General features: G+C 44.6%; 1 protein-coding gene across 1 annotated transcript in view; it reads right to left on the bottom strand.

The window, feature by feature from the left end:
• The window catches only part of IFIH1 (interferon induced with helicase C domain 1), a 108,466-nt gene that overhangs the window by 5,513 nt on the left and 80,391 nt on the right, over window positions 1–22,562 (bottom strand). Inside the window, exons 12-14 of the mRNA XM_033946887.1 lie at window positions 17,068–17,217; window positions 13,401–13,562; window positions 12,896–13,086 (exon numbers count right to left, since the gene is read on the bottom strand). Of these exons, the coding sequence (XP_033802778.1) occupies window positions 12,896–13,086; window positions 13,401–13,562; window positions 17,068–17,217 (503 nt within the window). The remainder of the gene's footprint in view (window positions 1–12,895; window positions 13,087–13,400; window positions 13,563–17,067; window positions 17,218–22,562) is intronic.

The following is a 22,562-nucleotide window of genomic DNA, read 5'->3' as shown; positions in this document are numbered from 1 at the left end:
GACGAAGAGATGATCTGACTGACGAAAATCGTTAGTCACCTCCAAATAATGTAGAATCATCCGACGTACATCCAGTAGCCGTAAGGACGAAAATTTACTTCCCCAGTCCTCCTTCCGGAAGGATGGGAGGAATAAACTCTGGTTCACATGAAACGAAGAAATCACCTTAGGAAGGAAGGACGGCACAGTCCGCACCGAGAAACGTAAAAAGGGTTCCCTGCACGAAAGCGCCTGGAGTTCCGACACACGTCTTGCAGAAGCCATAGCCACCAAGAACAGTTTTCAATGTGATATCCTTTAATGTAGACGCCGACAGAGGCTCGAAAGGCGCCACCCGCAACCTTCGAAGGACCAGTTTAAGACTCCATGCCGGACACATACGCTTTACCGGAGGGCGGATATGGTGAACCCCCTTGAGGAAACGGACCACGTCAGGATGTGAAGCGAGCGTCGAGCGAGACACCCGGCCCCTGTAACAGGCAATAGCCGCCACCTGAACCTTAAGAGAGTTATAGGCTAACCCTTTAGCTACACCCTCCTGCAAAAAGGAAAGAATATCCGACAGAGATGCTTGAAAGGGCGCAATCTCCTGTCGAGCGCACCATGACTCAAAAACTTTCCAGACTCTCGCATATGAGGCAGAAGTCGAAATTTTCTTAGCTTGAAGTAGAGTAGCAATAACTAGCTCCGAATAGCCTTTTTTTCTCAGCCTCGACCGTTCAATAGCCAGGCCGTAAGCCCAAATTGGGCCGGATATTCTATTGAGATTGGACCCTGAGTCAGCAAGTCCGGAGTCACCTGGAACGTGACCCGATCTCCTGTTGAAAGCTGAATCAGATCCGCGTACCATGGGCGACGCGGCCAATCCGGAGCAACTAGGATCACTCTTCCCTGAAAGAGCGATATGCGGTGTAACACTCGACCTATCATGGGCCAAGGCGGAAACACATACAGAAGGGACTTGGGAGGCCACGGGAGAGCTAATGCGTCCACCCCCTCCGAGCCCTTCTCCTTGCGTCTGCTGAAGAAACGAGGCCGTTTTGTATTGCGGGCTGAGGCCATGAGATCCATCTCTGGCAGCCCCCAACGCCAGACTAGCAGATCGAAAGCCCGAGCAGACAACTCCCATTCGCCTGGATCCAGAAGATTTCTGCTGAGGAAGTCCGCTTGCACGTTTTCGTGACCCGCAATGTGTGCCGCCGACAGCAGCGGAACATGCCTCTCCGCCCATCGAAACAGCCGCATCGCTTCTTTGGCCAACTGAGGACTCCGGGTACTCCCCTGACGATTGATATATGCCACCGCCGTGACACTGTCCGAAAAGATCCTTGTCGGACGATCCCGAATCAGGGACAGAAAAGCCCGCAGCTCAAGTCTGATTGCTCGTAACTCTAGTAAATTGATCGACCACTGTGCCTCTCCCGAGGACCACACCCCCTGTACTGAAGTTTGCAAGCACTGGGCCCCCCAGCCCAGAAGACTGGCATCCGTTGTAATCACAACCCAATCCGGCGTCGCTAACGGCATGCCCCGCCACAGATGTAACTCGTGTAGCCACCACTGCATGCTGCGAGCCGCCCGAGGACTCCATTGGAGACGTAAATTGTAGTCCAGAGATGCTGGGGACCAACGAGAAAGAAGAGACTGTTGCAAGGGCCTCATGTGGTATCGAGCCCAGGGCATCACTTCCAGAGTTGCCACCATAGAGCCCAGAACCTGTACATAATCCCACACCCGAGGTCTGGGCGACCTGAGAAGAAGGCGAATCTGAGACTGCAATTTGTCGCCCCTGTCTCGGGGTAGAAATACCTTCCCCAGACAAGTGTCGAACCTGACCCCCAGATGCACCAAAGACTGAGACGGGGCCAGAAAACTCTTGGGAAAGTTCACGATCCACCCTAACGACTGCAGGAGAGTGATTACTCTCTGAGTAGCTAACAAACTCTCCTGTTTGGAAGAGGCGCGGACCAACCAGTCGTCTAAGTAAGGGTGCACTCGAATCCCTTCCTGCCGTAGAAAGGCCGCCACCACCACCATTACTTTGGAAAAGGTGCGGGGAGCTGTCGCAAGTCCAAAGGGCATTGCCCGAAATTGATAATGCTGGCCGAGAATCGCAAACCGCAGATACCGCTGATGCGGAGGCCAGATCGGAATATGGAGGTATGCTTCTTTGAGATCTAGGGATGTGAGAAACTCTCCCGGCCTCACAGCCGCAATGACCGAGCGAACCGTCTCCATCCGGAAATGGCGAACACTGAGAAATCTGTTGACCCCTTTTAGATCTAGCACCGGTCTGAATGAGCCCCCCTTTTTCGGTACAACGAAGTAAAGGGAATATACGCCGCGCCCCACCTCTTCCGGGGGCACCGGCACCACCGCCCCCAGATCTAGCAGCACCTGAAGAGTCATGCGGACCGCTTCTCCTCTGGCCGCCCCATTGCACGGGGATACCAAGAAAGAATCGATGACGGGAGAGGCGAACTCTAACTTGTATCCGTCTTGAATAATGTCTAAAACCCACTGATCTGACGTGATTTTGGCCCACTCCGCCAAAAAAGCTGACAGCCGACCCCCTAAGGGAAAGGCGGAGGGAGCCGGATTGCGATTTGATGGGGCACGTGCCGGCTGACCTGAAGAGGGTTTCGTCGTTCGAAAGGAACTTCTTTGCTGAAACCTAGGTCTCGCAGAGGGAAAAGAACCAGTAGCGGCTCTGAAGACAGGTTTACCGGAACTGTATCTCCTCACATCCCTGAAGCGCGTTCTAGACGATGAGGACTTCACCGGAGGCCTAGCCCTGTCTTCCGGTAACCGCTGTGTTTTGGTATCCCCAAAATCCTTCACCAGTCTATCCAAATCTTCCCCAAAGAACCCCCCTTTAAAAGGGAGCTTTACAAGTCGCAGCTTGGATGCCGCATCCGCCGCCCAATGACGGAGCCATAACGATCTGCGAGAAACCACCGAAAGAGACATCTGTTTAGCAGAAGCTCGAATAATATCATATAAGGAGTCTGCCAAATAAGCCAAACCTGACTCCAAATCAGTAAGTTCCGAAGGGACAGAACCCCCGGACTCCATTAAATTATCCGCCATCCCTTGCGACCACTGCAGACACGCCCGCGCCGCATAAGAGCTGCAAATCGCAGCCTGTAAGGTAACAGCCGCTACCTCAAAGGACATTTTCAGGTAAGATTCAATCTTCCGATCTTGTGAATCCCTCAGCGCAACTCCCCCTTCCACCGGCAAGGTAGTCTTTTTTGTCACCGCTGCCACCAAAGCGTCCACCCTGGGCAACCTAAACCTCTCTAGTTCGGCCGGGTCAACCGGATACAAGAGCCGCATGGCCTTTGCCACTCTCAGACTGGCTTCCGGCGTATCCCATTGCGCCGAAATGAGCTCCTGCATAGCTTCATGCACCGGAAAGGACTTAGTTGGCCTACGTGTTCCTGCCATAAGGGGGTTACCCGAGACCTTAGTCTCATCCTGAGAGATATTTAACCCCTGCAATGCCTTTGAAATCAAGGAAGATAGTTCTTCTCTATGAAAAAGACGGAGAGCGGAAGGGTCATCCACGTCCCTACCCGGGGGATCCTCTGCTTCCCAATCCAAGACCTCACCTTCCTCCAAAGATTCCGGAAGGGAAAACGGGGACACGGGAAGAATATCCTCCGCGTCTGCGGTCGCGAGTCTGCGCATTTTTGCTACCTGCGACCGCCCCGGCGACTCCACATTAGTCGGCCTGGCATTCACAAAAGTAGAGGTAGAAGGCCCCGGGAGGGACGGACCGGTTGAGCAGGCTGCGAGCCTTGCAACAAAAAAGCCCGGTGTAAGAGCATAAGAAATTCAGGTGAGAATGGGCCCAACTTAAATGCCCCTGAACCGACCAGATCTGCGCCTGGTGGCGGATCTGCGCCGTCCCCTAGCGCTTCTGATCCTCCGACCGCCGCCAAACTCCCTTCAGCCGTGGGGGAGCCCTGCACCACAACCGAGCCGACTTCGAGAGGCGGGGACTTCGAATGCGCCTCCCTAACCCGGGAAATGGCGACCTCACATGCCTGAAGGAAAGCATCCCCTGCCGGTGTGTCAGAACACCCGGCAGAGCAGAAGCCCGACAGTGTTCTACGCTTCCCACAGCGCGAACACCGCTGACCAGGCTCTGCTGCCATCCCCCGTTCTGGCCACACAAAAGACAAAAAGGAAAAACCTTTTTTTTTTTTTTACACGCGGCGCCAGACGCCGACCGCCGCCTCCGCCCCCCAACTAAACCGGCACTCGGGAACGCTCAAAGATGAAACAGAACAAACACTCACCAAAATTGTTCGACCACCCCACTGGAAGCCAGGTTACAGCTGGTAATTGTACTGCAAGCCAACTCGAAAACGGCACGGCTCAGTACAAGCAGGAAGCCTTTTTTTTTTTTTTTTTCATTCCATACTGGAATGAAGACGAACTCCTGCAAGTAAATCCAGTCGGGGGGGAGGGTGGAGAAGGGACCTGGGAGGGCCCAGGTGTAACTCCTAAAGCCAGCACCGAACAGCCAGGCACCCCTGACCTACTGAAGAGAGCTAGTCTCAACAGAGGAATCCGAAGGAACACCACCTTTACCCGGCACAAGCCAGAATCCAGGAGCTAGAGAGCTAGCTCAACCCCTGCTGGGAGATAGAGCAAAACGGAGTCAACAGGAGGAACACCAGGCTATAAAGCCAACTGTTAATCAGTTCTCTATCTCCACCTGCTGGTCGATGTGAGCTATACCCACTAGTCTCTGGATTCATCTGCTGCTTTGCTAAGGAATAGACAAATATAGAGCAAAATATAGACAGCAAATATAAATTCACAAAATTGACACATTTTGATCACTAAATTGTTGTCTGGTGTTGTCATGAGTCTCTGGTTACATTTCCAATATTTCTTTCTTTCTGCCTCTTGCATGCTTCCTCTCCATTCCCTTCCCCAACCAACATCTGTCTCTGTCCGTCCATGAGTCCAACTTTTCTTTCTCTCTCCACCACCCCTATTGGTAATATGTCTCCCCCTCTCTCTCTCTCTCTGTCTATCTGTCTTGAGAGATCCAGGCATCTCTCCTACCCCCTCTACAGCCACATTAAACATTTCTCCCTCTCTCTTCCCGTAGATCATGTGCAGCATTTTTCACCACTGCCCACCAGCCCCATTTCTCCTTCTATCATCCCTCTTCAGCAAAATGCCACATTTTCCCCTCCATCACTATATCTATCACTATCCAACTATCCATCACTATATCCATGCATCCCCTTCAATCTGCCCGCTCCACTACCATATCCAACATTTCTCCCTCTCATCCTTCTATTCCCCATGCATGTCTACCTCACTCCTCTCTCTATGCACAATTTTCCTTTCTTCTTTTTCCCATGTGCACTCACACACTCATGCCCATCAATTCTCCCTTTCCATTCCCTCCCTTCTGTGTCCAATGTTCATGCCCCTTCCCTGCCTTCCAGCTTTGTCCCCAAATTAAATTGCACGCTGGGGATCCCTGCCTGCCCTGGCCGCCCGCACTCCTCCCTCCCCTGAAGCAAACCTGTCTACAGAAGCCGTAGACATCGCCGGGGATCCCTGCCTGCCTGTCCTCTGCTGAAGCCGCTGCCGAGGATCCCTCCTTCCCTCCCTGCCGGCCGCACCCCCGAAGCCGACCCTGTTACTTCGTTGGATCCGGACTGGCTCCATCCTCCCCCAGCAGCAATTCCATGCAGGGACGGCACATACAGCGATTCACATGTGACGTTGGAGAGAAGGTTCTGGGTCAGCCACACAGTGTGTGAGTTGCTGCTTACGTCTCTGCATGGAGTGGCTGCTGGAGGAGGATAGAGCCGGCTCCAATGAAGTAACAGGGTCGGCTTCGGGGGTGCGGGGTGGTGCAGCGGGCCAGCAGACAGGCAGGGAGGGAGGGATCCCCGGCAGTGGCTTCAGCAACGGGTGGACAGGTAGGGAAGAATCCCCGGTGGCGGCCAGGACGCGTACCACCAACATGCGGTTTGTGTACTCCCAAGTGTATACGTACTGTGTGTTGAGAAACACTGATCTATGGTTTCTGGGGAAATTGGGGGATTAAGTGACTTGCCGAGGGTCACAAGGAACAGTGTAAACTTGAACTCACAACCTCATGGTGCTAAGGCTGTAGATTTAACCACTGTGCCACACTTTCCTCTCTCTATTCATAATATTTCCTTACTTAAAGAATTTAAAGTTGCCTTCAAGACATGGCTGTTCACTAAAGCCTTTTCACCTACATAGCACAGAGATTTGGATTTCCACTGCAGCCAGACTACCGATGCAGAGTCATTATCTCCCAGATTTTTGTCTTTTACTCCACTTCGTGTGTTGAATGATTGATATTCTGTTTTCTTATCTACATGTTGGTCTTCCTTTTCTCACTTTGTTGAACTCTTTTTTTTAGATTGTAAACCACTTAGATCTGTCTGGTACAGTAATTGTGGTATAGCAAATGTGAAATAAATATAGGATCCACCTTGGGGTCAGTGCTCAAGAAAAAGATCTGGATGTCATCATGGACAATATGCTGAAACCTTCCGCCCAATGTGCGGCGACAGTCAAAAAGGCATCAAGATGCTAGGAATTATTAGAACAGGGATGTTAAACAAGACTTAGAATGCTATAATGCCTCTGTATTGCTCAATGGTATGACCTCACCTTGAGTATTGCATTCAGTTCTGGTCTCATCTCAAAAAAGACATAGCGACACTAGAAAAGGTTCAAAGAAGAGTGACTAAGATGATAAAGGGGATGAAACTACTTTCATATGAGGAAAGACTAAAGAGGTTAGGGCTCTTCAGCTTAGAAAAGAGACAGCTGAGGGGAGATATGATTGAAGTCTACAAAATCCTGAGTAGTGTAGAACGGGTACAAATAGATCAATTTTTTACTGCATCAAGATTTACAAAGACTAGGGGACACTCAAAGTTAGGGTAATACTTTTAAAACCAATAGGAGGAAATATTTTTTTCACTCAGGGAATAGTTAAGCTCTGGAATGCGTTACCAGAGGATGTGGTAAGAGCGGTTAATATAGCTAGCTTTAAAAAAGGTTTGCTACTAATTGTGTTTTTGCCAGGTACTTGTGACTTGGATTGTCCTCCATGAAGACAGGATACTAGGCTGGATGGACCATTGGTCTGACTCAGTAAGGCTATTCTTATGTTCTCATTGAAATGAAAGTATTCTATAACTCCATGCCTAAATCCTGGGAATGCTCATGACCCACCCATGCCCATCTCTTGGAAACTCCCAATTCTTTGGAGTTGCGTACAAGATGAATTAGGCATGTGGTTTATAGAACTGTTTTGGGTGAATCTCTTCATGAAAAAACCAGTTAATAAATTCAAATAAATAAATAAATATTGGCAGAGTGGATACCTGCATAACAAGTTAATAGTGCTAATTAGTGCTTGTTAAGGTCAATTATAGATTGTTATCACCTATTTAGCCAATACTTTCAGTACATATCTGCAATCTACACCCAAACTGCATGCCTAACTTTGGGTGACCAGAAATTGGGGGAGCCTATCCATTCCTTTTCATGTAACTCCTATGATTCTTTTGCTTTTTAGATACTTTTGATACACTGGGTTGAAAATTTCAACATATTGTCCACAATGGCTCCAAAATCTTTTTCTTGGGTGACTCCTAATGCAGAACCCAATATTTTTACTTGTGGTTGGTTTTTCATTTTCCCTATGTACATCACTTTGCAGTTGTCTACACTAAATTTCATATGCCATTTAGATGCCTTTTCTCCTAGTCTCACAAAACACTACTGCAACTCTTCACAGTCCTCTAAAACCTTAAAGACTTTGAATAATTTTGTGTTACCTGCAATTTAATTACCTAACTCACTTATTCCTTTCTCCAGATAATTTATGAATGTGTAAATAGCACATTTCAGAACAGATTTTTCTGGCATTCCATAATTGATTCTTTTCTTGTTGGAAAATGCCCCAAAAGTAGAACTAAATGATCTTAGTCAGTTCCCAATCCATGATAGGACATTACCTCCTACCACAGGGGTCTCAAAGTCCCTCCTTGAGGGCCACAATCCACTCGGGTTTTCAGGATTTCCCCATTGAATATGCATGAGATCTATGTGCATGCACTGCTTTCAATGCATATTCATTGGGGAAATCCTGAAAACCTGACTGGATTGTGGCCCTCAAGGAGGGACTTTGAGATCCCTGTCCTACCATATGATTCTGTAATTTCCTGAGGAGTCTTTCATGAGAAACTTAAATGCCTTCTGAAAATGAAAAATGCATTACGAGGGTAATTCTTATAATGGTTTGCATAGATTAAGAGAGCAAGAAAGTGCCTATTCACTGTGGCGGTTATATTAGAAGTTCTATTCATATTTTGGACAAGTGAAAACCAATATTTAGACATCCATATTGCATGGACGTCCAAATCCCAATTATATAAAGCCAGGATATGGATGTCTGAAACTTCAGGACATCCATATGGCAAGGGTCATAGTCTGGGTGTGTACTGAGTGGGACTAGGGAAGGACCAAAATATGGACATCCAACTCCCAACTACAGAAAGGGAACAGACATACATACATCCATGTGCAAACAGATGGGCACTGTATTTCAGACCTAGTACAGTGGAACCTCGGTTTGTGAGTAACGTTGTTTACGAGTGTTTTGCAAGACGAGCAAAACACTCAGCAAAACTTTCGTCTTGCGAACCAAGCACTGCCCTGATAAATGAGCACTTACACTGCAGGAAGCGCCAGCCAGTCTTCTACATCAGGTGCCTTCCACATGTTGGAGAGCCTCTATCTGAGCCTAGGCAGCCAAGTGCAGTCCCACCTGCACGTTGCATATGACACGCACAACGTCAATCATCGACATTGTGCGTGTCATATGCAATGTGCAGGTGGGACAGCACTCGGCTGCCTAGGCTCAGATAGAGGATCTCCAACATGCGGAAGGCACCCGACGTGGAAGGCTGGGCCACCTTTTGGGTTCTGGAATGAATCGTCTACGTTGCCACTATTTTCTATGGGATATTTTGCTTTGATATACGAGTACTTTGGATTACAAGCATGCTTCTGGAACGAATTATGCTCGTAAACCAAGGTACCACAGGTTACAGAAAGGTGCTCCAATTGAACTATTCTCCACTGAATTGTATAAGGGAAGTCACAGTAGGTATTTTTCTGTCCCTGATGGGCTCACAATTAAATTTAAAATTTTTTTTTACAAACAGCTACAGTGGGATTTGAACCAGCATTTTCTCATTCTCTACCATGAATCTCAGCTATCTACTCTAATCATTAGGCTATTTCTCCACATGGATAGCCATTTTATAATATGGATGTTTCTATCCTGCCATACAGATAATCATGTTCCTTCCTGTTCATAGTTTGGACATTTCAGTTTGTAAAACAGATGAAACTGCAGACATTTTGGGGTAAATTCTCTATTACTGCGTTTATTTTAGGCGTGCTTTAGGCGTCCGATGTAAGTGAATAATTACGGAGTTAAGGGTCTTAATTAATGTTAATTGGGAAATAAACGACACATAGACGTCCCTAAGACGTAGTTGATGAACTGACGTCTATAGAAAGCATAGTCCCGTCTCCAGCTCTGGGCGTGGGCGTTTCATGGGCGTTCCGTGGGCGTGCCAAATGGGGACGCTAGATGAGCGCTACCTGAGCGAGCAACTGCGTCTAAATATCGTGTATTATGTAGACGTAAGAAACCCTGATCTAATGTAAGTTCAACACCCACTCGGTACGTTTCATCTTCTAGTTCTCCTTTGAAACATAACATATTTTTGTTCCTTGTATTAATGGTAAACTGTACAATTCTGATATCCTAGAGGAAAAAGATACAACACAGCAGTGTTCTCTGTCTGCCATTCCCTACCTCACTGATATTGCTAGATCAACTAATATATAGTTTACAAAATGGTATACTGTGTTTTGGTTATCTTTTTCATCATCCTATACTTACAATGCTGAATGAGTGATAATAAAGAGTATAAAAAAAGTATAATCTTAAGAAAAAAAAAAAAAAAAATCATACCCACGTCTATCACGGGTCCATTGGAGACGTCTTAATGACGTTTCAGAAACCTGCGTCTATATTGTGCGAATAGGTTGTAGGGACGTCTACCGCACGCCTAAGTACCGTTTGATTGGCACTTGCGTTTACCGGACGTCTAAAGCACGCCTAAGTTAGACGTACTAATAGAGAATTTACCCCTTTATGCTTGGAAGCAGACATATATGTCTGCTCTTAGTTTATGAAGTTTGCATGTAAACTGAGACTCTACCCATACTTTACCTATTCCACAATATGTTTATTTCTGGAACCCATAATATTATGCATGTTCTGGTCATCGTGCTATATTTTTATATGTGGGGTAATTTTATAAGAAACATTTCATGTGTCCCGTCTCAAAAAGGACATAATAGAACCTATAATAGGTTCAAAGTAGGGCACAAAAATGAAAAAAGGAATGGAACACTTTTCTTATAAAAATACGGAAAACAGGTTAGAGATCTTCGGCTTGAGAAAGCAATAACTGGGTGAAAAGGGAAGATTAGGTTCTTACCTCTATAATCTTCTTTCCAATATAAGGATACACAGTAGGTTTAACATGTAGGTTCCTTCCCTTCACCTGCAAGGTTTTCCAGAAGGCATCATCTACATTTTTCAACTCCACCTCCTTGTGTCACTGGGCAGTGCCTCAGCTCCTCAGTTCATACCAAACCAATGGATTACCCCCAAGAAAAAGAAAGCACAAAGAGGATGCAGGAAACTCCCTGCAAGAAGAACAATTAACCAAGTGAATAAATATCAAACAAAGGTGAAACTAAACAAGCCATCTACCTGAGTGCAACCAGGTCTTGCTATAGTGCTAACAGATAACTCTTCTACTTGTTTAACAGAAGTACATTAAACATCTTCATTCTCTCTTGGTCATTCAGAGACAAACATCTGGACACCGATATAGTGAGAAACAGAATGCAGGCTAACTTAACATCTAACAGGGCGGGCCATCAAGCCTACTGTACCCTTATTCTGGAAAGATGATTATTGAGGTAAGAACCTAATCTTCCCTTCCAGTTCAAAGGGTACAATAGTCTTGACATGTAGGAAATACCAAAGTAGTCCCCTGAGTCTAGACCAGGGCAGATGAGTCTGCTGCGAGCATTGAGGTCTCAAAAGCGGTGTCCATTTGTGCTACCATGTCCATTCTGTAAAACTTTTAAAAAGTATGGAGTGTGGAACATGTAGCTGCTCTACAAATCTCCTTGGGCGGAACTGCCCAGGATTTTGTCCAGGAAGAAGTCACACATCTTGTGGAATGCACTTTCAAAGGAATCAGCAGCTGTTTACCGCAACCAATGTATGCAGACAAGACAGCCATGTGAATCCATCTGGAGATGGACGCCTTTGAAGTAGGTTTTCCCCTTTTACTAAGGTTAGTTAACACAAAAAGATGGTCGGAAAAACAAAATTCATTTGACACCTCAAAATAATGGAAAAGGACTCTCTTCATGTCCAGTAATGCCAAGACTTTATTCTTTTTTTTTTTTTAATGCCTGTGGCATGGACTGCCAGAAGCTGAACTTCCCGAATTCAATGGAAAAACGAGACCGCTTTTGGTAGAAAGGAAGGCACAGTGCATAGACACCCACCCACCTCTAAATCTGAGGAAAGGCTCTCTGCATGATAAGAGCCTGAAATTCCGAAACCCTTCTTGCCGAGGCAATAGCCACCAGAAAAAACATCTTGATTGTAAAATTAATCAGTGAAGCATTCTGTAAAGGTTCATATGGGGTCTTAAAGGGGGCCCATAAAACCATATTAAGATTCTACATGGTGAACAATTGTTGTATAGGAAGATGCAGCTGCAACACTAACTTCACGAATCTAGCTATGTCAGAATAGAAAGCTAAGGACCCTTTCTCCACTCAGGCTCTAAAGCACCTGCACCTTGAGAGAGCCAGCTGCTAGGCCTAGTCTCTCCTGCCGGAACCCCACTCCTATCCCACCCATACATCGACTGTAGGGATGCCCAGTCCCTCCTGCCGGACCCCCCCCCCCCAAACATCGCTGGCATCCTCCACTGCCGGACCCCCCCTCCACCCCTGGACCCTCCTAGCCCCCCTATCTTAAAATGTTGACCGGTTGAGATAAAGCCAAAAATGAAACTTTAGAGAAACAGATGTAGAACAAAACATAAGACATCATATCTTCTCACTCGCAGAAGGAAAAACTGAGGAGCTGAGGCACTGTCCACGGATACAAGGAGGCGGAGTTGAAAAATGTAGATGATGCCTTCTGCAAACCTCATGAGAGAAGGGAAGGAACCCACATGCCAAGCATACTGCACCCTTTACACTGGAATATAAGTTTACAAAATTATCAGTGGGGTGGAGCAGTTAAATAGGGAATTGTTATTTAATCTTTCAAACACCTTTCAAGAGGAAAATCCATGAAATTAACAACCTGCAGATTGAAAACAAATTATAAAGAGTAATTTTTATGCAGCCTATAATGAAGTTGTGGTTTCAGTTTCCAAAGCTGTTGATCAAAGCTAATAATGCAGCTGGTTTTAAAAGATAATAGACATATCCAATAGTTCCTGGAGGAAAAGCCAGGTATACTTGGGAAAGCCATTGCTTAACCTTTAAAAGATCTTTGAGAAATCTGATCTATATTTTGGTCTATCAGGAACTTGTGATCCCAATTTGCTGCTGTTGGCGACCAGATCCTGGGCTCCATGGTTCTTGGTCTGGCTCAGTATTGTTTTTCTTATGTTCTTATGACCTAACAATATCTCCAATATCATCGAGCTAGAACTGAATAGTACTATTTTGCAAAACTTACTTGAACTCTTCGGTCACATTGACATGATGCATGCTTTCGATAACTTGAATGTTTTTCCCAGAACAAATCAGCTGATTGCATTTTCTACAGTAGAAATTTACCAGTGACGGATTCTCCTGATATGTTTTACTATTTTTCTTCTCAATTTTCAGTTTCTTTTCCATTATGCTTTGCATTTGAAACCCACGGATCTGAAATTATAAAAGCAAAATGCTACAATATTTAATCCTGGGCTGCAGAGGCAATATCCCCCTGTACCTGCCCTCATATCTATCAGTAAAAATAATTTTATTATACAACCTGGAAGATAAGTTGAATATGAAAAATGACAAATGATGCAAACTGTTTGAGATTATTAGACTTACATTCCGCCTTCTAATGGCAATTGATGGAAGTAGGCAATAAATATTAAAACTCAGCGTTTATGCTATGTATATTTTATATGGAAACCTTCTGGATATAGATGGTATAAAAAAAAAAAATTAATGGAGAAAGGATACAATACCTTGTTTAAGTATACTGCTCTATCCATATCTTGAACTTTGAGAATAGCTTTGTACATCATTTGCTCACGGTATGCATTTACATTCTCACGTTCAGCTACTCCAGATCCACTACCTGCTACCAGTACATAGGTGCTATCATCTGCTCGAGCTCGGCCACGTGCCTAAAAGGTTTGAGAAACACACGTTAACACGTACATAATAGGGTTTTGTTTTATAACATGGTACTTCAAAATAGTTTCCTGAGGAAGAAGAAAGGGTTACCTTCAAAAGCTAATCAAACTACATTCTATGAGTGTCGGAGCTAATACCGTCATCGCAGCAATAAAAAAAGCCTAACATGGCTTTGCAAAAGAAGCCCTAATTTAGTCCACTCAAGCCGCAAAACTAGATAACCAAATCTCCAACCTACTGTTAACCATCCCAGACTACAAGATTTTCAGAAAAGAAATAAAAACTATACTCTTCAAGAAATTCCTGAAACCGTCCTAACTTCACTTAATCTTAACAACTCTAGAAATGAAAAATGATCTACTCTTTACAACTCTAGAAACGACAATTGTTCTTCCACTGTAACCCCCATTTATATATCTTTTGTAATCCGCCTTGAACCACAAGGTAATGGGGGAATAGAAATCTCTAATGTAATGTAATATTACCAAAAATATCAGAAGCAATAGTGCAACCCCCTACATAAACTTTTTTAGGCCCATGTTGAACCTTCAGAGGTATCACTCAGGAATTACAAATTTTCAGCTAGATAAATGCACCATAATTATCACAGGTCCAAATCTTAGCCATTTTTTAGATTTTAATAAAATTTTTCCTTTATTTATCTTTTAATTATTATTTCAGATACAAGATAGTCATCATCTGCTTAACAGAAGTCAGCAGAGGGACATAATTCTCACATGACATCATTTGTGCAATAAACTCTATCAAGGATCATTCCCCACTTTTACAATATATGCTTACTGCAGGTTAATAATGGCTTACTGAAGGACACAGGTGTCCTGCACTAAATTTTTGATTTGTGTGCAGAAAGCACAGATTTAAAAATGTTTTTAATTTTTCCTGAGTGGGAACATATATCTGGGGGCAGAGTGGGCATTTCTGCACTAATCAGTTAGAACAGTGGTTCCCAACCCTGTCCTGGAGGACCACCAGGCCAGTCGGGTTTTTGGGATAGCCCTAATGAATATACATGAAAGAGATTTACATATGATGGAGGTGACAGGCATGCAAATCTGCTTCATGCATATTCATTAGGGCTATCCCAAAATCCCGACTGATCTGGTGGTCCTCCAGGACATGGTTGGGAACTACTGAGTTAGAACATCTACCCTGTCACACACTGATCAGCAAAGGATTAGCACATAAGTCTTTACTGCCTACAAAATAGGTGTTAATAAGTGTTCATATATGATCCATAAATTAATGGCATGAAAATAAACACCAACCCTCCTTTTACAAAACTGCAGTAGCTGCTTCCTGCACGGCAAACACTCCCAATGCTAATTAAATCACTCTCCCTTCCTTGCTCTCTTTCTTTACCCCCCACCAAATACTCAAACCATCAGCAGTGCCGTCACAACTCACTGCTCTTGCCCGCATCAGGCCTTCTTCAGTGCCGGGTCCCGCCTATTTCCAGTTTCCACGAAAGCAGGACCCGATAGATAGGAAGGCCCGACACCGACAAGAACAGCATGTTGTGAAGGCTGCTGCAGTGGAGAAATTCCCAGACTTTGATGCCTGCCCTCGGAGCACCCCCTTATGGGCCTGTGTTGAATTGTTAAGTCCGATTTTTTTCTGAGAATGAAGTGATTCAGTCTAAGTGAATCGGTGAATCGATTTGAATCAGTAAATTGGGCAGCTCTAGTAGGCAAACTCATTTAAGCCAAGAAAACCCTGACCTAAAATGTTATATTCTGCCTAAACCTAAGCAGATTACAAGAAAAACATACTAAATTATAATACAAATAACATACTAAAAACAACAACTTCAGTCTATAATATTCATCTCTACTTCATTTATTTAAATACTACTTCATACTCAATAAAAAGCATCTACAAAAAGGGATGTTTTTTCAACAGTTTCTTAAACCATTGTATATTATTCACTAATCTTAATTATCCAGACAGATTGTTCCATAATTTCACTCCGGCTACTGAAATAGCTATAGCTCTGGTACTATCATACTTTAGTTGCTGAAAACCATCCACAGCTAATCGCATCACTACCTTAGGATTCAATGCCTAAGACTGGTAGACATGATTCTATAAATGGCACCTAAGGGTAAATTCTATAAGAAACGCTCAAAAGTTAGGTGCCTAATTAGGTACTGTTCAGCACGATTCAAGTAAAATTGGGTGCTGTTTAGTGAATCGCGCTGAGCGGCACCTATTTTGGAGGCGCTCAATAAATAGACCAGCTCTAGGCACAACTAAAAGTTAGGCACCCATGCGAGCGCTTAAGCACGCTTAAGAGCAGGGATTCTGTAACAAGGTGCCTAACACATAACCACGCCCACGCCTAACATACATAGTGCCTATTTTTTTGAAGGCTGCCTAAATTTTTAGAGGCACCTTGTTTAAAGAATCACACTTTCTTGATAGGCACCTATGTTTCAATCAGTGCTGATTAAAAAGCTTAATGGAGCTCGTTATTCAATTTAGATAGGCGCCTATCTAGCTGGGCTCCTCCAAAATAGGTGTCTAACTTTAGGTGCTGGTTACAGAATTTGGGTACTAGTGGATAATTGCCAATCGCATCTAACAGTGCCTACAAGTCAGGCGCAGTTTATAGAATCAGGCCCTAATGCATATGTTCATTTCTAGGATCAAAAGTAGAAGTTAAGGGTTCTGACTGGATGCAGTAATTGGAAATATGTTAAGGCCTGCTCAGAATGTGGCTTGCTGCTGTTCTCACTAGTCAAATTCTATACCCCAAATTCTTCATTATAATTCTTACAAATTAATTGATCAATAAGGGTTTAATTTTCTTAAGGTGCACTTACTGTAATTAATGTCACCTACTGGGTAAACATAGCCTAAAGCAGTGGTCTCAAACTTGCGGCCCGCATAATCATAATCACAAAAGTAAAATAAAACTGTTTCTTGATCATATGTCTCTTTAGCTATAAATTACAATATTATTATTAAGACTTAGCCAAAAGGAAAGATTTATAAACTATAAAGAGTTTTACCTCTTGCAAAATTGTCATTTCTTTAATAAGACATTAACTATTTTTTCTGAGGCCCTCCAAGTACCTATAAATCCAAAATGTGGCCCTGCAAAGGGTTTGAGTTTGAGACCACTGGCCTAAAGGGATCAGGGCAAATTATAATATACAGTCCTTAACAATACTAATATTAGCATATGGCCAGAAATAAAACAAATAAGAAAAAGCCCTATTTGATGGTTGTGCTAGAAATGGGCTTAGCATGTGAAGAGGCCATGTAAGGACATACTAAGCCCATTTTTTTAGTGCAGCTTAGTAAAAGCAGCCCCTAAATTCCTTATGTCAAATATTATTTGACTGTGAAGAAGAGAGTCAGCTTATAATTAAATGACAAACACAATGCAATTTTCTTTTCTTTAACCAAAAGCCAGGATGGATATTTTTAGGCTTTTGAAACTAGAGAGAAGTGTAAGATAGTTCCACCTACCTGCATCATAGCTATTTCATTAGTGACAAGACCGTACCGGATAACAATATTACATTCTTTGATGTCTAGACCTTCTTCAGCTACAGTAGTTGCAATCAGCAAATTTAGCTTCCCCGTACTGAATTTACCGATGACTTCCTTCTGTTCGTTCTGTAACAAGCATTGTTATAATTGAGACACATGGTTTAATACATTTTTATTTTGTATGTCAATGCAAACTATATGCTCCAAGCCCTGCCCCTTTGTGCTAAAATTTACAGGTTCGCTCCTCTGAAAACCTCCAGCCCTCTGCCTTCATGGCATCTAGCAGCTATCCCTGGGAGTTTAGTGGGACGAGACTGAGTACAAGTCATGTCACTGTGGCCTCATTTGCAAATATGGTGTCACTTGAGCCACTAGTAGTAGTTTGATACTACTACTACTACTACTAATTTCTATAGCACTTCTAGACATACGCAGCACTATATATCAAAACACAGAAGAAACAGTCCCTGCTCAAAAGAGCTTACAATCTAGTCAAGTCAGACAAACTGGACAAGACGATGCATCAATACACTGTGCCCAGGTAGGGGAATTACAGAGGGAATGATAAGACAAGACATTGGGGAGTGTGTGGTGCAAGGGGTTACAGCTACACCCTCAGCAACCTGAGGCTGTGGGTTCAAATCCCTCGCTGCTCCTTTTGACCCTTAATCCCCTCTTTGCCCCAGGTACACTAGATAAGAGTTTGAGCCCTCTGAGACAGATAGGGAAAATGATAAAGTACCTGAATGTAAACCACTTAGGCTTTAAGTGGTATATAAATAATAATAAATTGATGCTTAAAAGGTGGGTTGGGGAGTTTGGAATTGAAAGACTCTTCTAATAAGTGGGCTTTGAGTCTGGATTTTAATATTGCCAGAGACGGAGCCTGATATATCGAGTCAGGCAGTTTGTTCCAGGCACACAGTGCAGCAAGGTGGAAGAAATGAAGTCTAGAGCTGGCTGTAGAGGAGAAGGGTACAGATAAGAAAGACATCCAATGAGCAGAGTGCTGGGGGGAGATTCTGACTTCGGTGCCGGGCAAAACAGTGGAAACAATTATAAAAAATAAAACTGGAACATATAGACAAACATGATTTAATGAGACAGAGTCAGCATGGGTTCAGTCAAGAGAAGTCTTGCCTCACCAATTTGCTTGACTTCTTTGAAAGTGTGAATAAACATGTGGATAAAGGCGAGCCGGTTGATGTAGTAGTGCAGGGGTGCCCACACTTTTTTGGCATGCGAGCTACTTTTAAAATGACCAAGTCAAAATGATCTACCAACAATAAAAATACTAAACATATACCCCCTGTTTTACTATGGTATGCTAGCCGATTTAGCGCGTGCTAAGTGCTAAGGCGCCCATTATATTCTATGGACGCGTTAGCATTTAGGGCACGCTAAATCAGCTAGTGCGCCTTAGTAAAAGACCCCCCCCCCATATTTATTTATATATATACCAAGTGCACCTCTTCTGTCCTCCTGACCTCGTTCCATTCCCCAATCAGCATCTCTCTCTGTCCTTCCAGGAGTCCAGCTTTTCTTCCTCTCTCCTCCACCCCTATTGGTAACATGTCTCCCTCCTCTGTTCTGATCTAGCATCTCTCTGTTCTTCCTTAGGGTCTCTCCCCCTCTGTCTCTTCTGTCTGCACCTCCCATAGTCTAACATCTGCTCCCCTCTCTTCTGCCTCCCCTTTGTTTCAGGTTTCTCCCTCTCTCTATCTTCCTTCTGATAACATTTTGAGTCCTCCCACCTTTGGTCCAGGTCTTTGTCTCTCTCACTCTCTTTGTCTTCCCCCGCCCCAGGGCCTGGCATCTCTCTCTATTCGGTTCAGAGTGTTTCCCCTCTCTAACCCCTCTAGTAGTCTAGGATCTGTCTCATCTTCCCCCTCCCTTTTGGTTCAAAGCTGCTTTCCCATCCCTCCTCAAGGTCCTTTTCTCTCTTTCCCCCCCGATCCAACGTCTATAAGGCAATCCCCCTCCCATTGGGGTCCTCGCGACGGGCACAATTTTACCCCGACGTGCGGGGCCTTACCTCCGCTGCTTCCCTGCACACAGTGACTGTCAGGTCAGTTTTCACCTCCATTCTTCCCTCTGGGCCTACCACAGTTGAAAGTTAATTACAGCAGCCTGAAGAGCGAACATAGCAGGCTGCCATCAACTTCTGTAGCACGTTCTCTCTGCCACGGTCCCGCACCTCCTCTGATGTTGGGGGCGGGTCCGCAACAGAGGTAACGTGTTACAGAGGCTGATGGCAGCCTGCTATGTTCACTCTGCAGGCTGCTGTAATTACAGTACTTTAAAGGTGAGAAAGTGACTGGGGGAATGCTACAGAGAACACTGGCTCTGCGATCTACCGGCGTTGCCTTTGCTATCGACCGGTAGATCGCGATCAACATTTTAGGCACCCCTGATGTAGTGTATCTAGATTTCCAGAAGGCTTTTAACAAAGTTCCTCATGAGAGGCTCCTGAGAAAATTAAAAAGAGTCATGGGATAGGAGGCAATGTTCAATTGTGGATTAAGAACTGGTTATCGGACAGAAAGCAAAGGCCATTTTTCTCAGTGGAGGAGGGTGAATAGTGGTGTGCCACAGGGATCTGTGTTGGGACCAGTGCTATCTAACTTATTTATAAATGATCTAGAAATTGGAACTATGAGTGAGGTGATTAAATAGAAATTGGAACTACGAGTGAGGTGATTAAATTTGCAGATGACATTATGTAATTTAATGTAATTTATTTCTTATATACCGCTACATCCGTTAGGTTCTAAGCGGTTTACAGAAAATATACATTAAGATTAGAAATAAGAAAGGTACTTGAAAAATTCCCTTACTGTCCCGAAGGCTCACAATCTAACTAAAGTACCTGGAGGGTAATAGAGAAGTGAAAAGTAGAGTTAGAGGAAAAATAAAAATAAAATAAACATTTTAACAAGATAGCATTGATCTAAATACTTTGGAAGGTAGAAGAGAGGAGAGAAAGGAATAGAAGCAGAAGGGGGAGCCGTTGCACAGTAGAATTCTGGAGAAATTTAAATGATAGAAATAGAACAAAACAAAGACAAAAGGCAAAACAATAGATAAGATTAAAGATAAATCATAAGCTGGAAAGAAAAATAAAATAAAACTTTGTCTTCAATCCACGGTTTCAGCGTCAGTGATGAAGTGGAGCAAGTAAGTTTAGGAGGAGCGATTGACGTTTCCAGAAAGGGCTTCTTCAGGGAAGAGACTTGGCCGACAGTCCCAGGATGCCTATGTCTCCTTCCCTGCGATGTTCTCCCATCCATGCATTCCCTCCCAGACACACTGCCCATGCCTCAGCCGCTCCAAGGAGGCTGCCCCAGATGAGGCCCACGGTGAATGCAGGATTCTCTCCTCTGCGGGAAAGCCGCCCGGAGCCGACAGTTGATCTTCTTAGCGGATTGCAGGGGGGGAAGAGTTCACACTCTTGGTAGGATCGGGTCTGTGTGCTCTCGGTGGTTGTGGCTGGTCTCGTTGCTGCTTAGGTGTAAAAGCAGTTGATCTCCACTGCTGCTGATATTTAAAAGCAGGCAGATTGATCTCTCCAATGGACTGCAGGGGGAGGAGTTCACACTCCTGGCAGGATCGGGTCTGTGGGCTCTTGGTGGTTGCGGTAGGTCTCGCTGCTGCTTGTATGTAAAAGCAGTTGTTTTTCTACTGCTGCTGATATTTAAAGCAGGTAGATTGATCTCTTAAACGGGATATAGGGGGAGGAGCTCACATGCCTGGCTGGATCGGGGCAAGGGCTCCTATTATAGGCAGCTGGTCTTGCTGCTACTTAGGTGTTAAAGCAGTTGATCTTCCTAGCGGACTGCAGGAGGTGTGGAGCTCACACTCCTGTCATGATCTGGTCTATGGGCTCTTGGTAGTTGCGGTTGGTCCAAATGCTGCTTAGGTGTAAAAGCAGTTGTTCTCCCACTGCTGCTGATATTTAAAAGCAGGTAGATTGATCTATCCAATGGAATGCTGGGGGAAGATCTTATATGTCTGGCTGGATCGTGGCAAAGGGTTCCCGGTAGTGGCGGCTGGTCCTATTGCTGCTTAGGTGTAAAAACAGTTGATCTTCTTATCGGATTGTAGGGGGGGCGGATCTCACATTCCTGGCAGGTTCGGGTCTGTGGGTTCTTGGTGGTTGCGGATGGACCCGTTGCTGCTTAGGTGTAAAAGCAGTTGTTTTCCCAATGCTGCTGATATTTAAAAGCAGGCAGATTGATCTCTCCAACAAAATTGTATGGTGAAGAGCATACACGTCTGGTTGGATTGGGACAAAAGCTCTCGATAGTGGCGGCTGGTCTTGGTGCTGCTTAGGTGTAAAAGCAGTTGATCTCCTACTTCTGATGATATTTAAAAGCAAGCATATTGATTTTTCCAACGGAATGCTGGGGGAAGAGCTTACTTATCTGGCTGGATCAGGGCAAAGGGCTCTCGGTAGTGGTGGCTGGTCCTGTTGCTGCTTAGGTGTAAAAAACAGTTGATCTTCCTAGTGGACTGCAGGGGGAGGTGGAGCTCACACTCTTGGCTGGATCGGGTCTGTGGGCTCTTGGTAGTTGCGGATAGCTCCGCTGCTGCTGAGGTGCAAAAGCAGTTGATTTCCCACTGTTGCTGATATTTAAAAGCAGGTAGATTGATCTCTCCAATGGACTGCAGAGGGAGGAGCTCACATGCCTGGCTGGATCGGGGCAAAGGGCTCTTGGTAGTGGTGGCTGGTCCTGCTGCTGCTGCTTAGGTGTAAAAGCAGTTGATTTTCCTAGCGGACTGCAGGGAGGGTGGAGCTCATATTTTTGCAGGATCGGGACTGTGGGTTTTTGGTGGGTTGGTCCCGTTGCTGCTTAGATGTAAAAGCAATTGATCTCCCACTGCTGCTGATATTTAAAAGCAGGCAGATTGTCCAGGGAGAGGAGCTCTGCATTCAAACTGCCATCCTCCTCGCCTCCAAGTTCCGGAATTTTAATGTTCAAAGTTGTTAAAACGCATGTGGATTGTGAAAAACTGAAGGGAAGACCTTAGAAAAATTGGATGACTGGGCACCCAAATGGCAGATGAAATTTAATGTGGACAAATGCAAAGTGATACTCACTACCCAAAAAAAGGGAGGAGTGGAGTAAAAAATAAAAAAATACTAATACTCTCCACTACTTAATTTAAAAAGACACTTGTTCAAACAAAAGAAAAAGCCTCAGATTCCGGTGAGTCTTTGGAATGACCCTACTACCTCCACATCACTGGCATAAAAGCTTTCGTGAACTAAACAAAGCTGGCAAAAAATCAAAGTCATTACACCACTAAATCATCTTGTGAATCATCAAAAAAGGTTCTACTCTCTAAGGCTAATGATCGTTTCATTGTATACCACCACTTCTTCAGGGCCCACGAACCTTCAAACACGAACAATTCAGCAGTCTGTTCCTCTGCTTGCTGGCATGGAAAGTGATGCACATTGGGAGGAA

The sequence above is a fragment of the Geotrypetes seraphini genome, chromosome 5 (assembly GCF_902459505.1).
Source record: "Geotrypetes seraphini chromosome 5, aGeoSer1.1, whole genome shotgun sequence".
NCBI lineage: Eukaryota > Metazoa > Chordata > Amphibia > Gymnophiona > Dermophiidae > Geotrypetes > Geotrypetes seraphini.
This window is presented reverse-complemented; position numbering and strand designations above follow the sequence as displayed.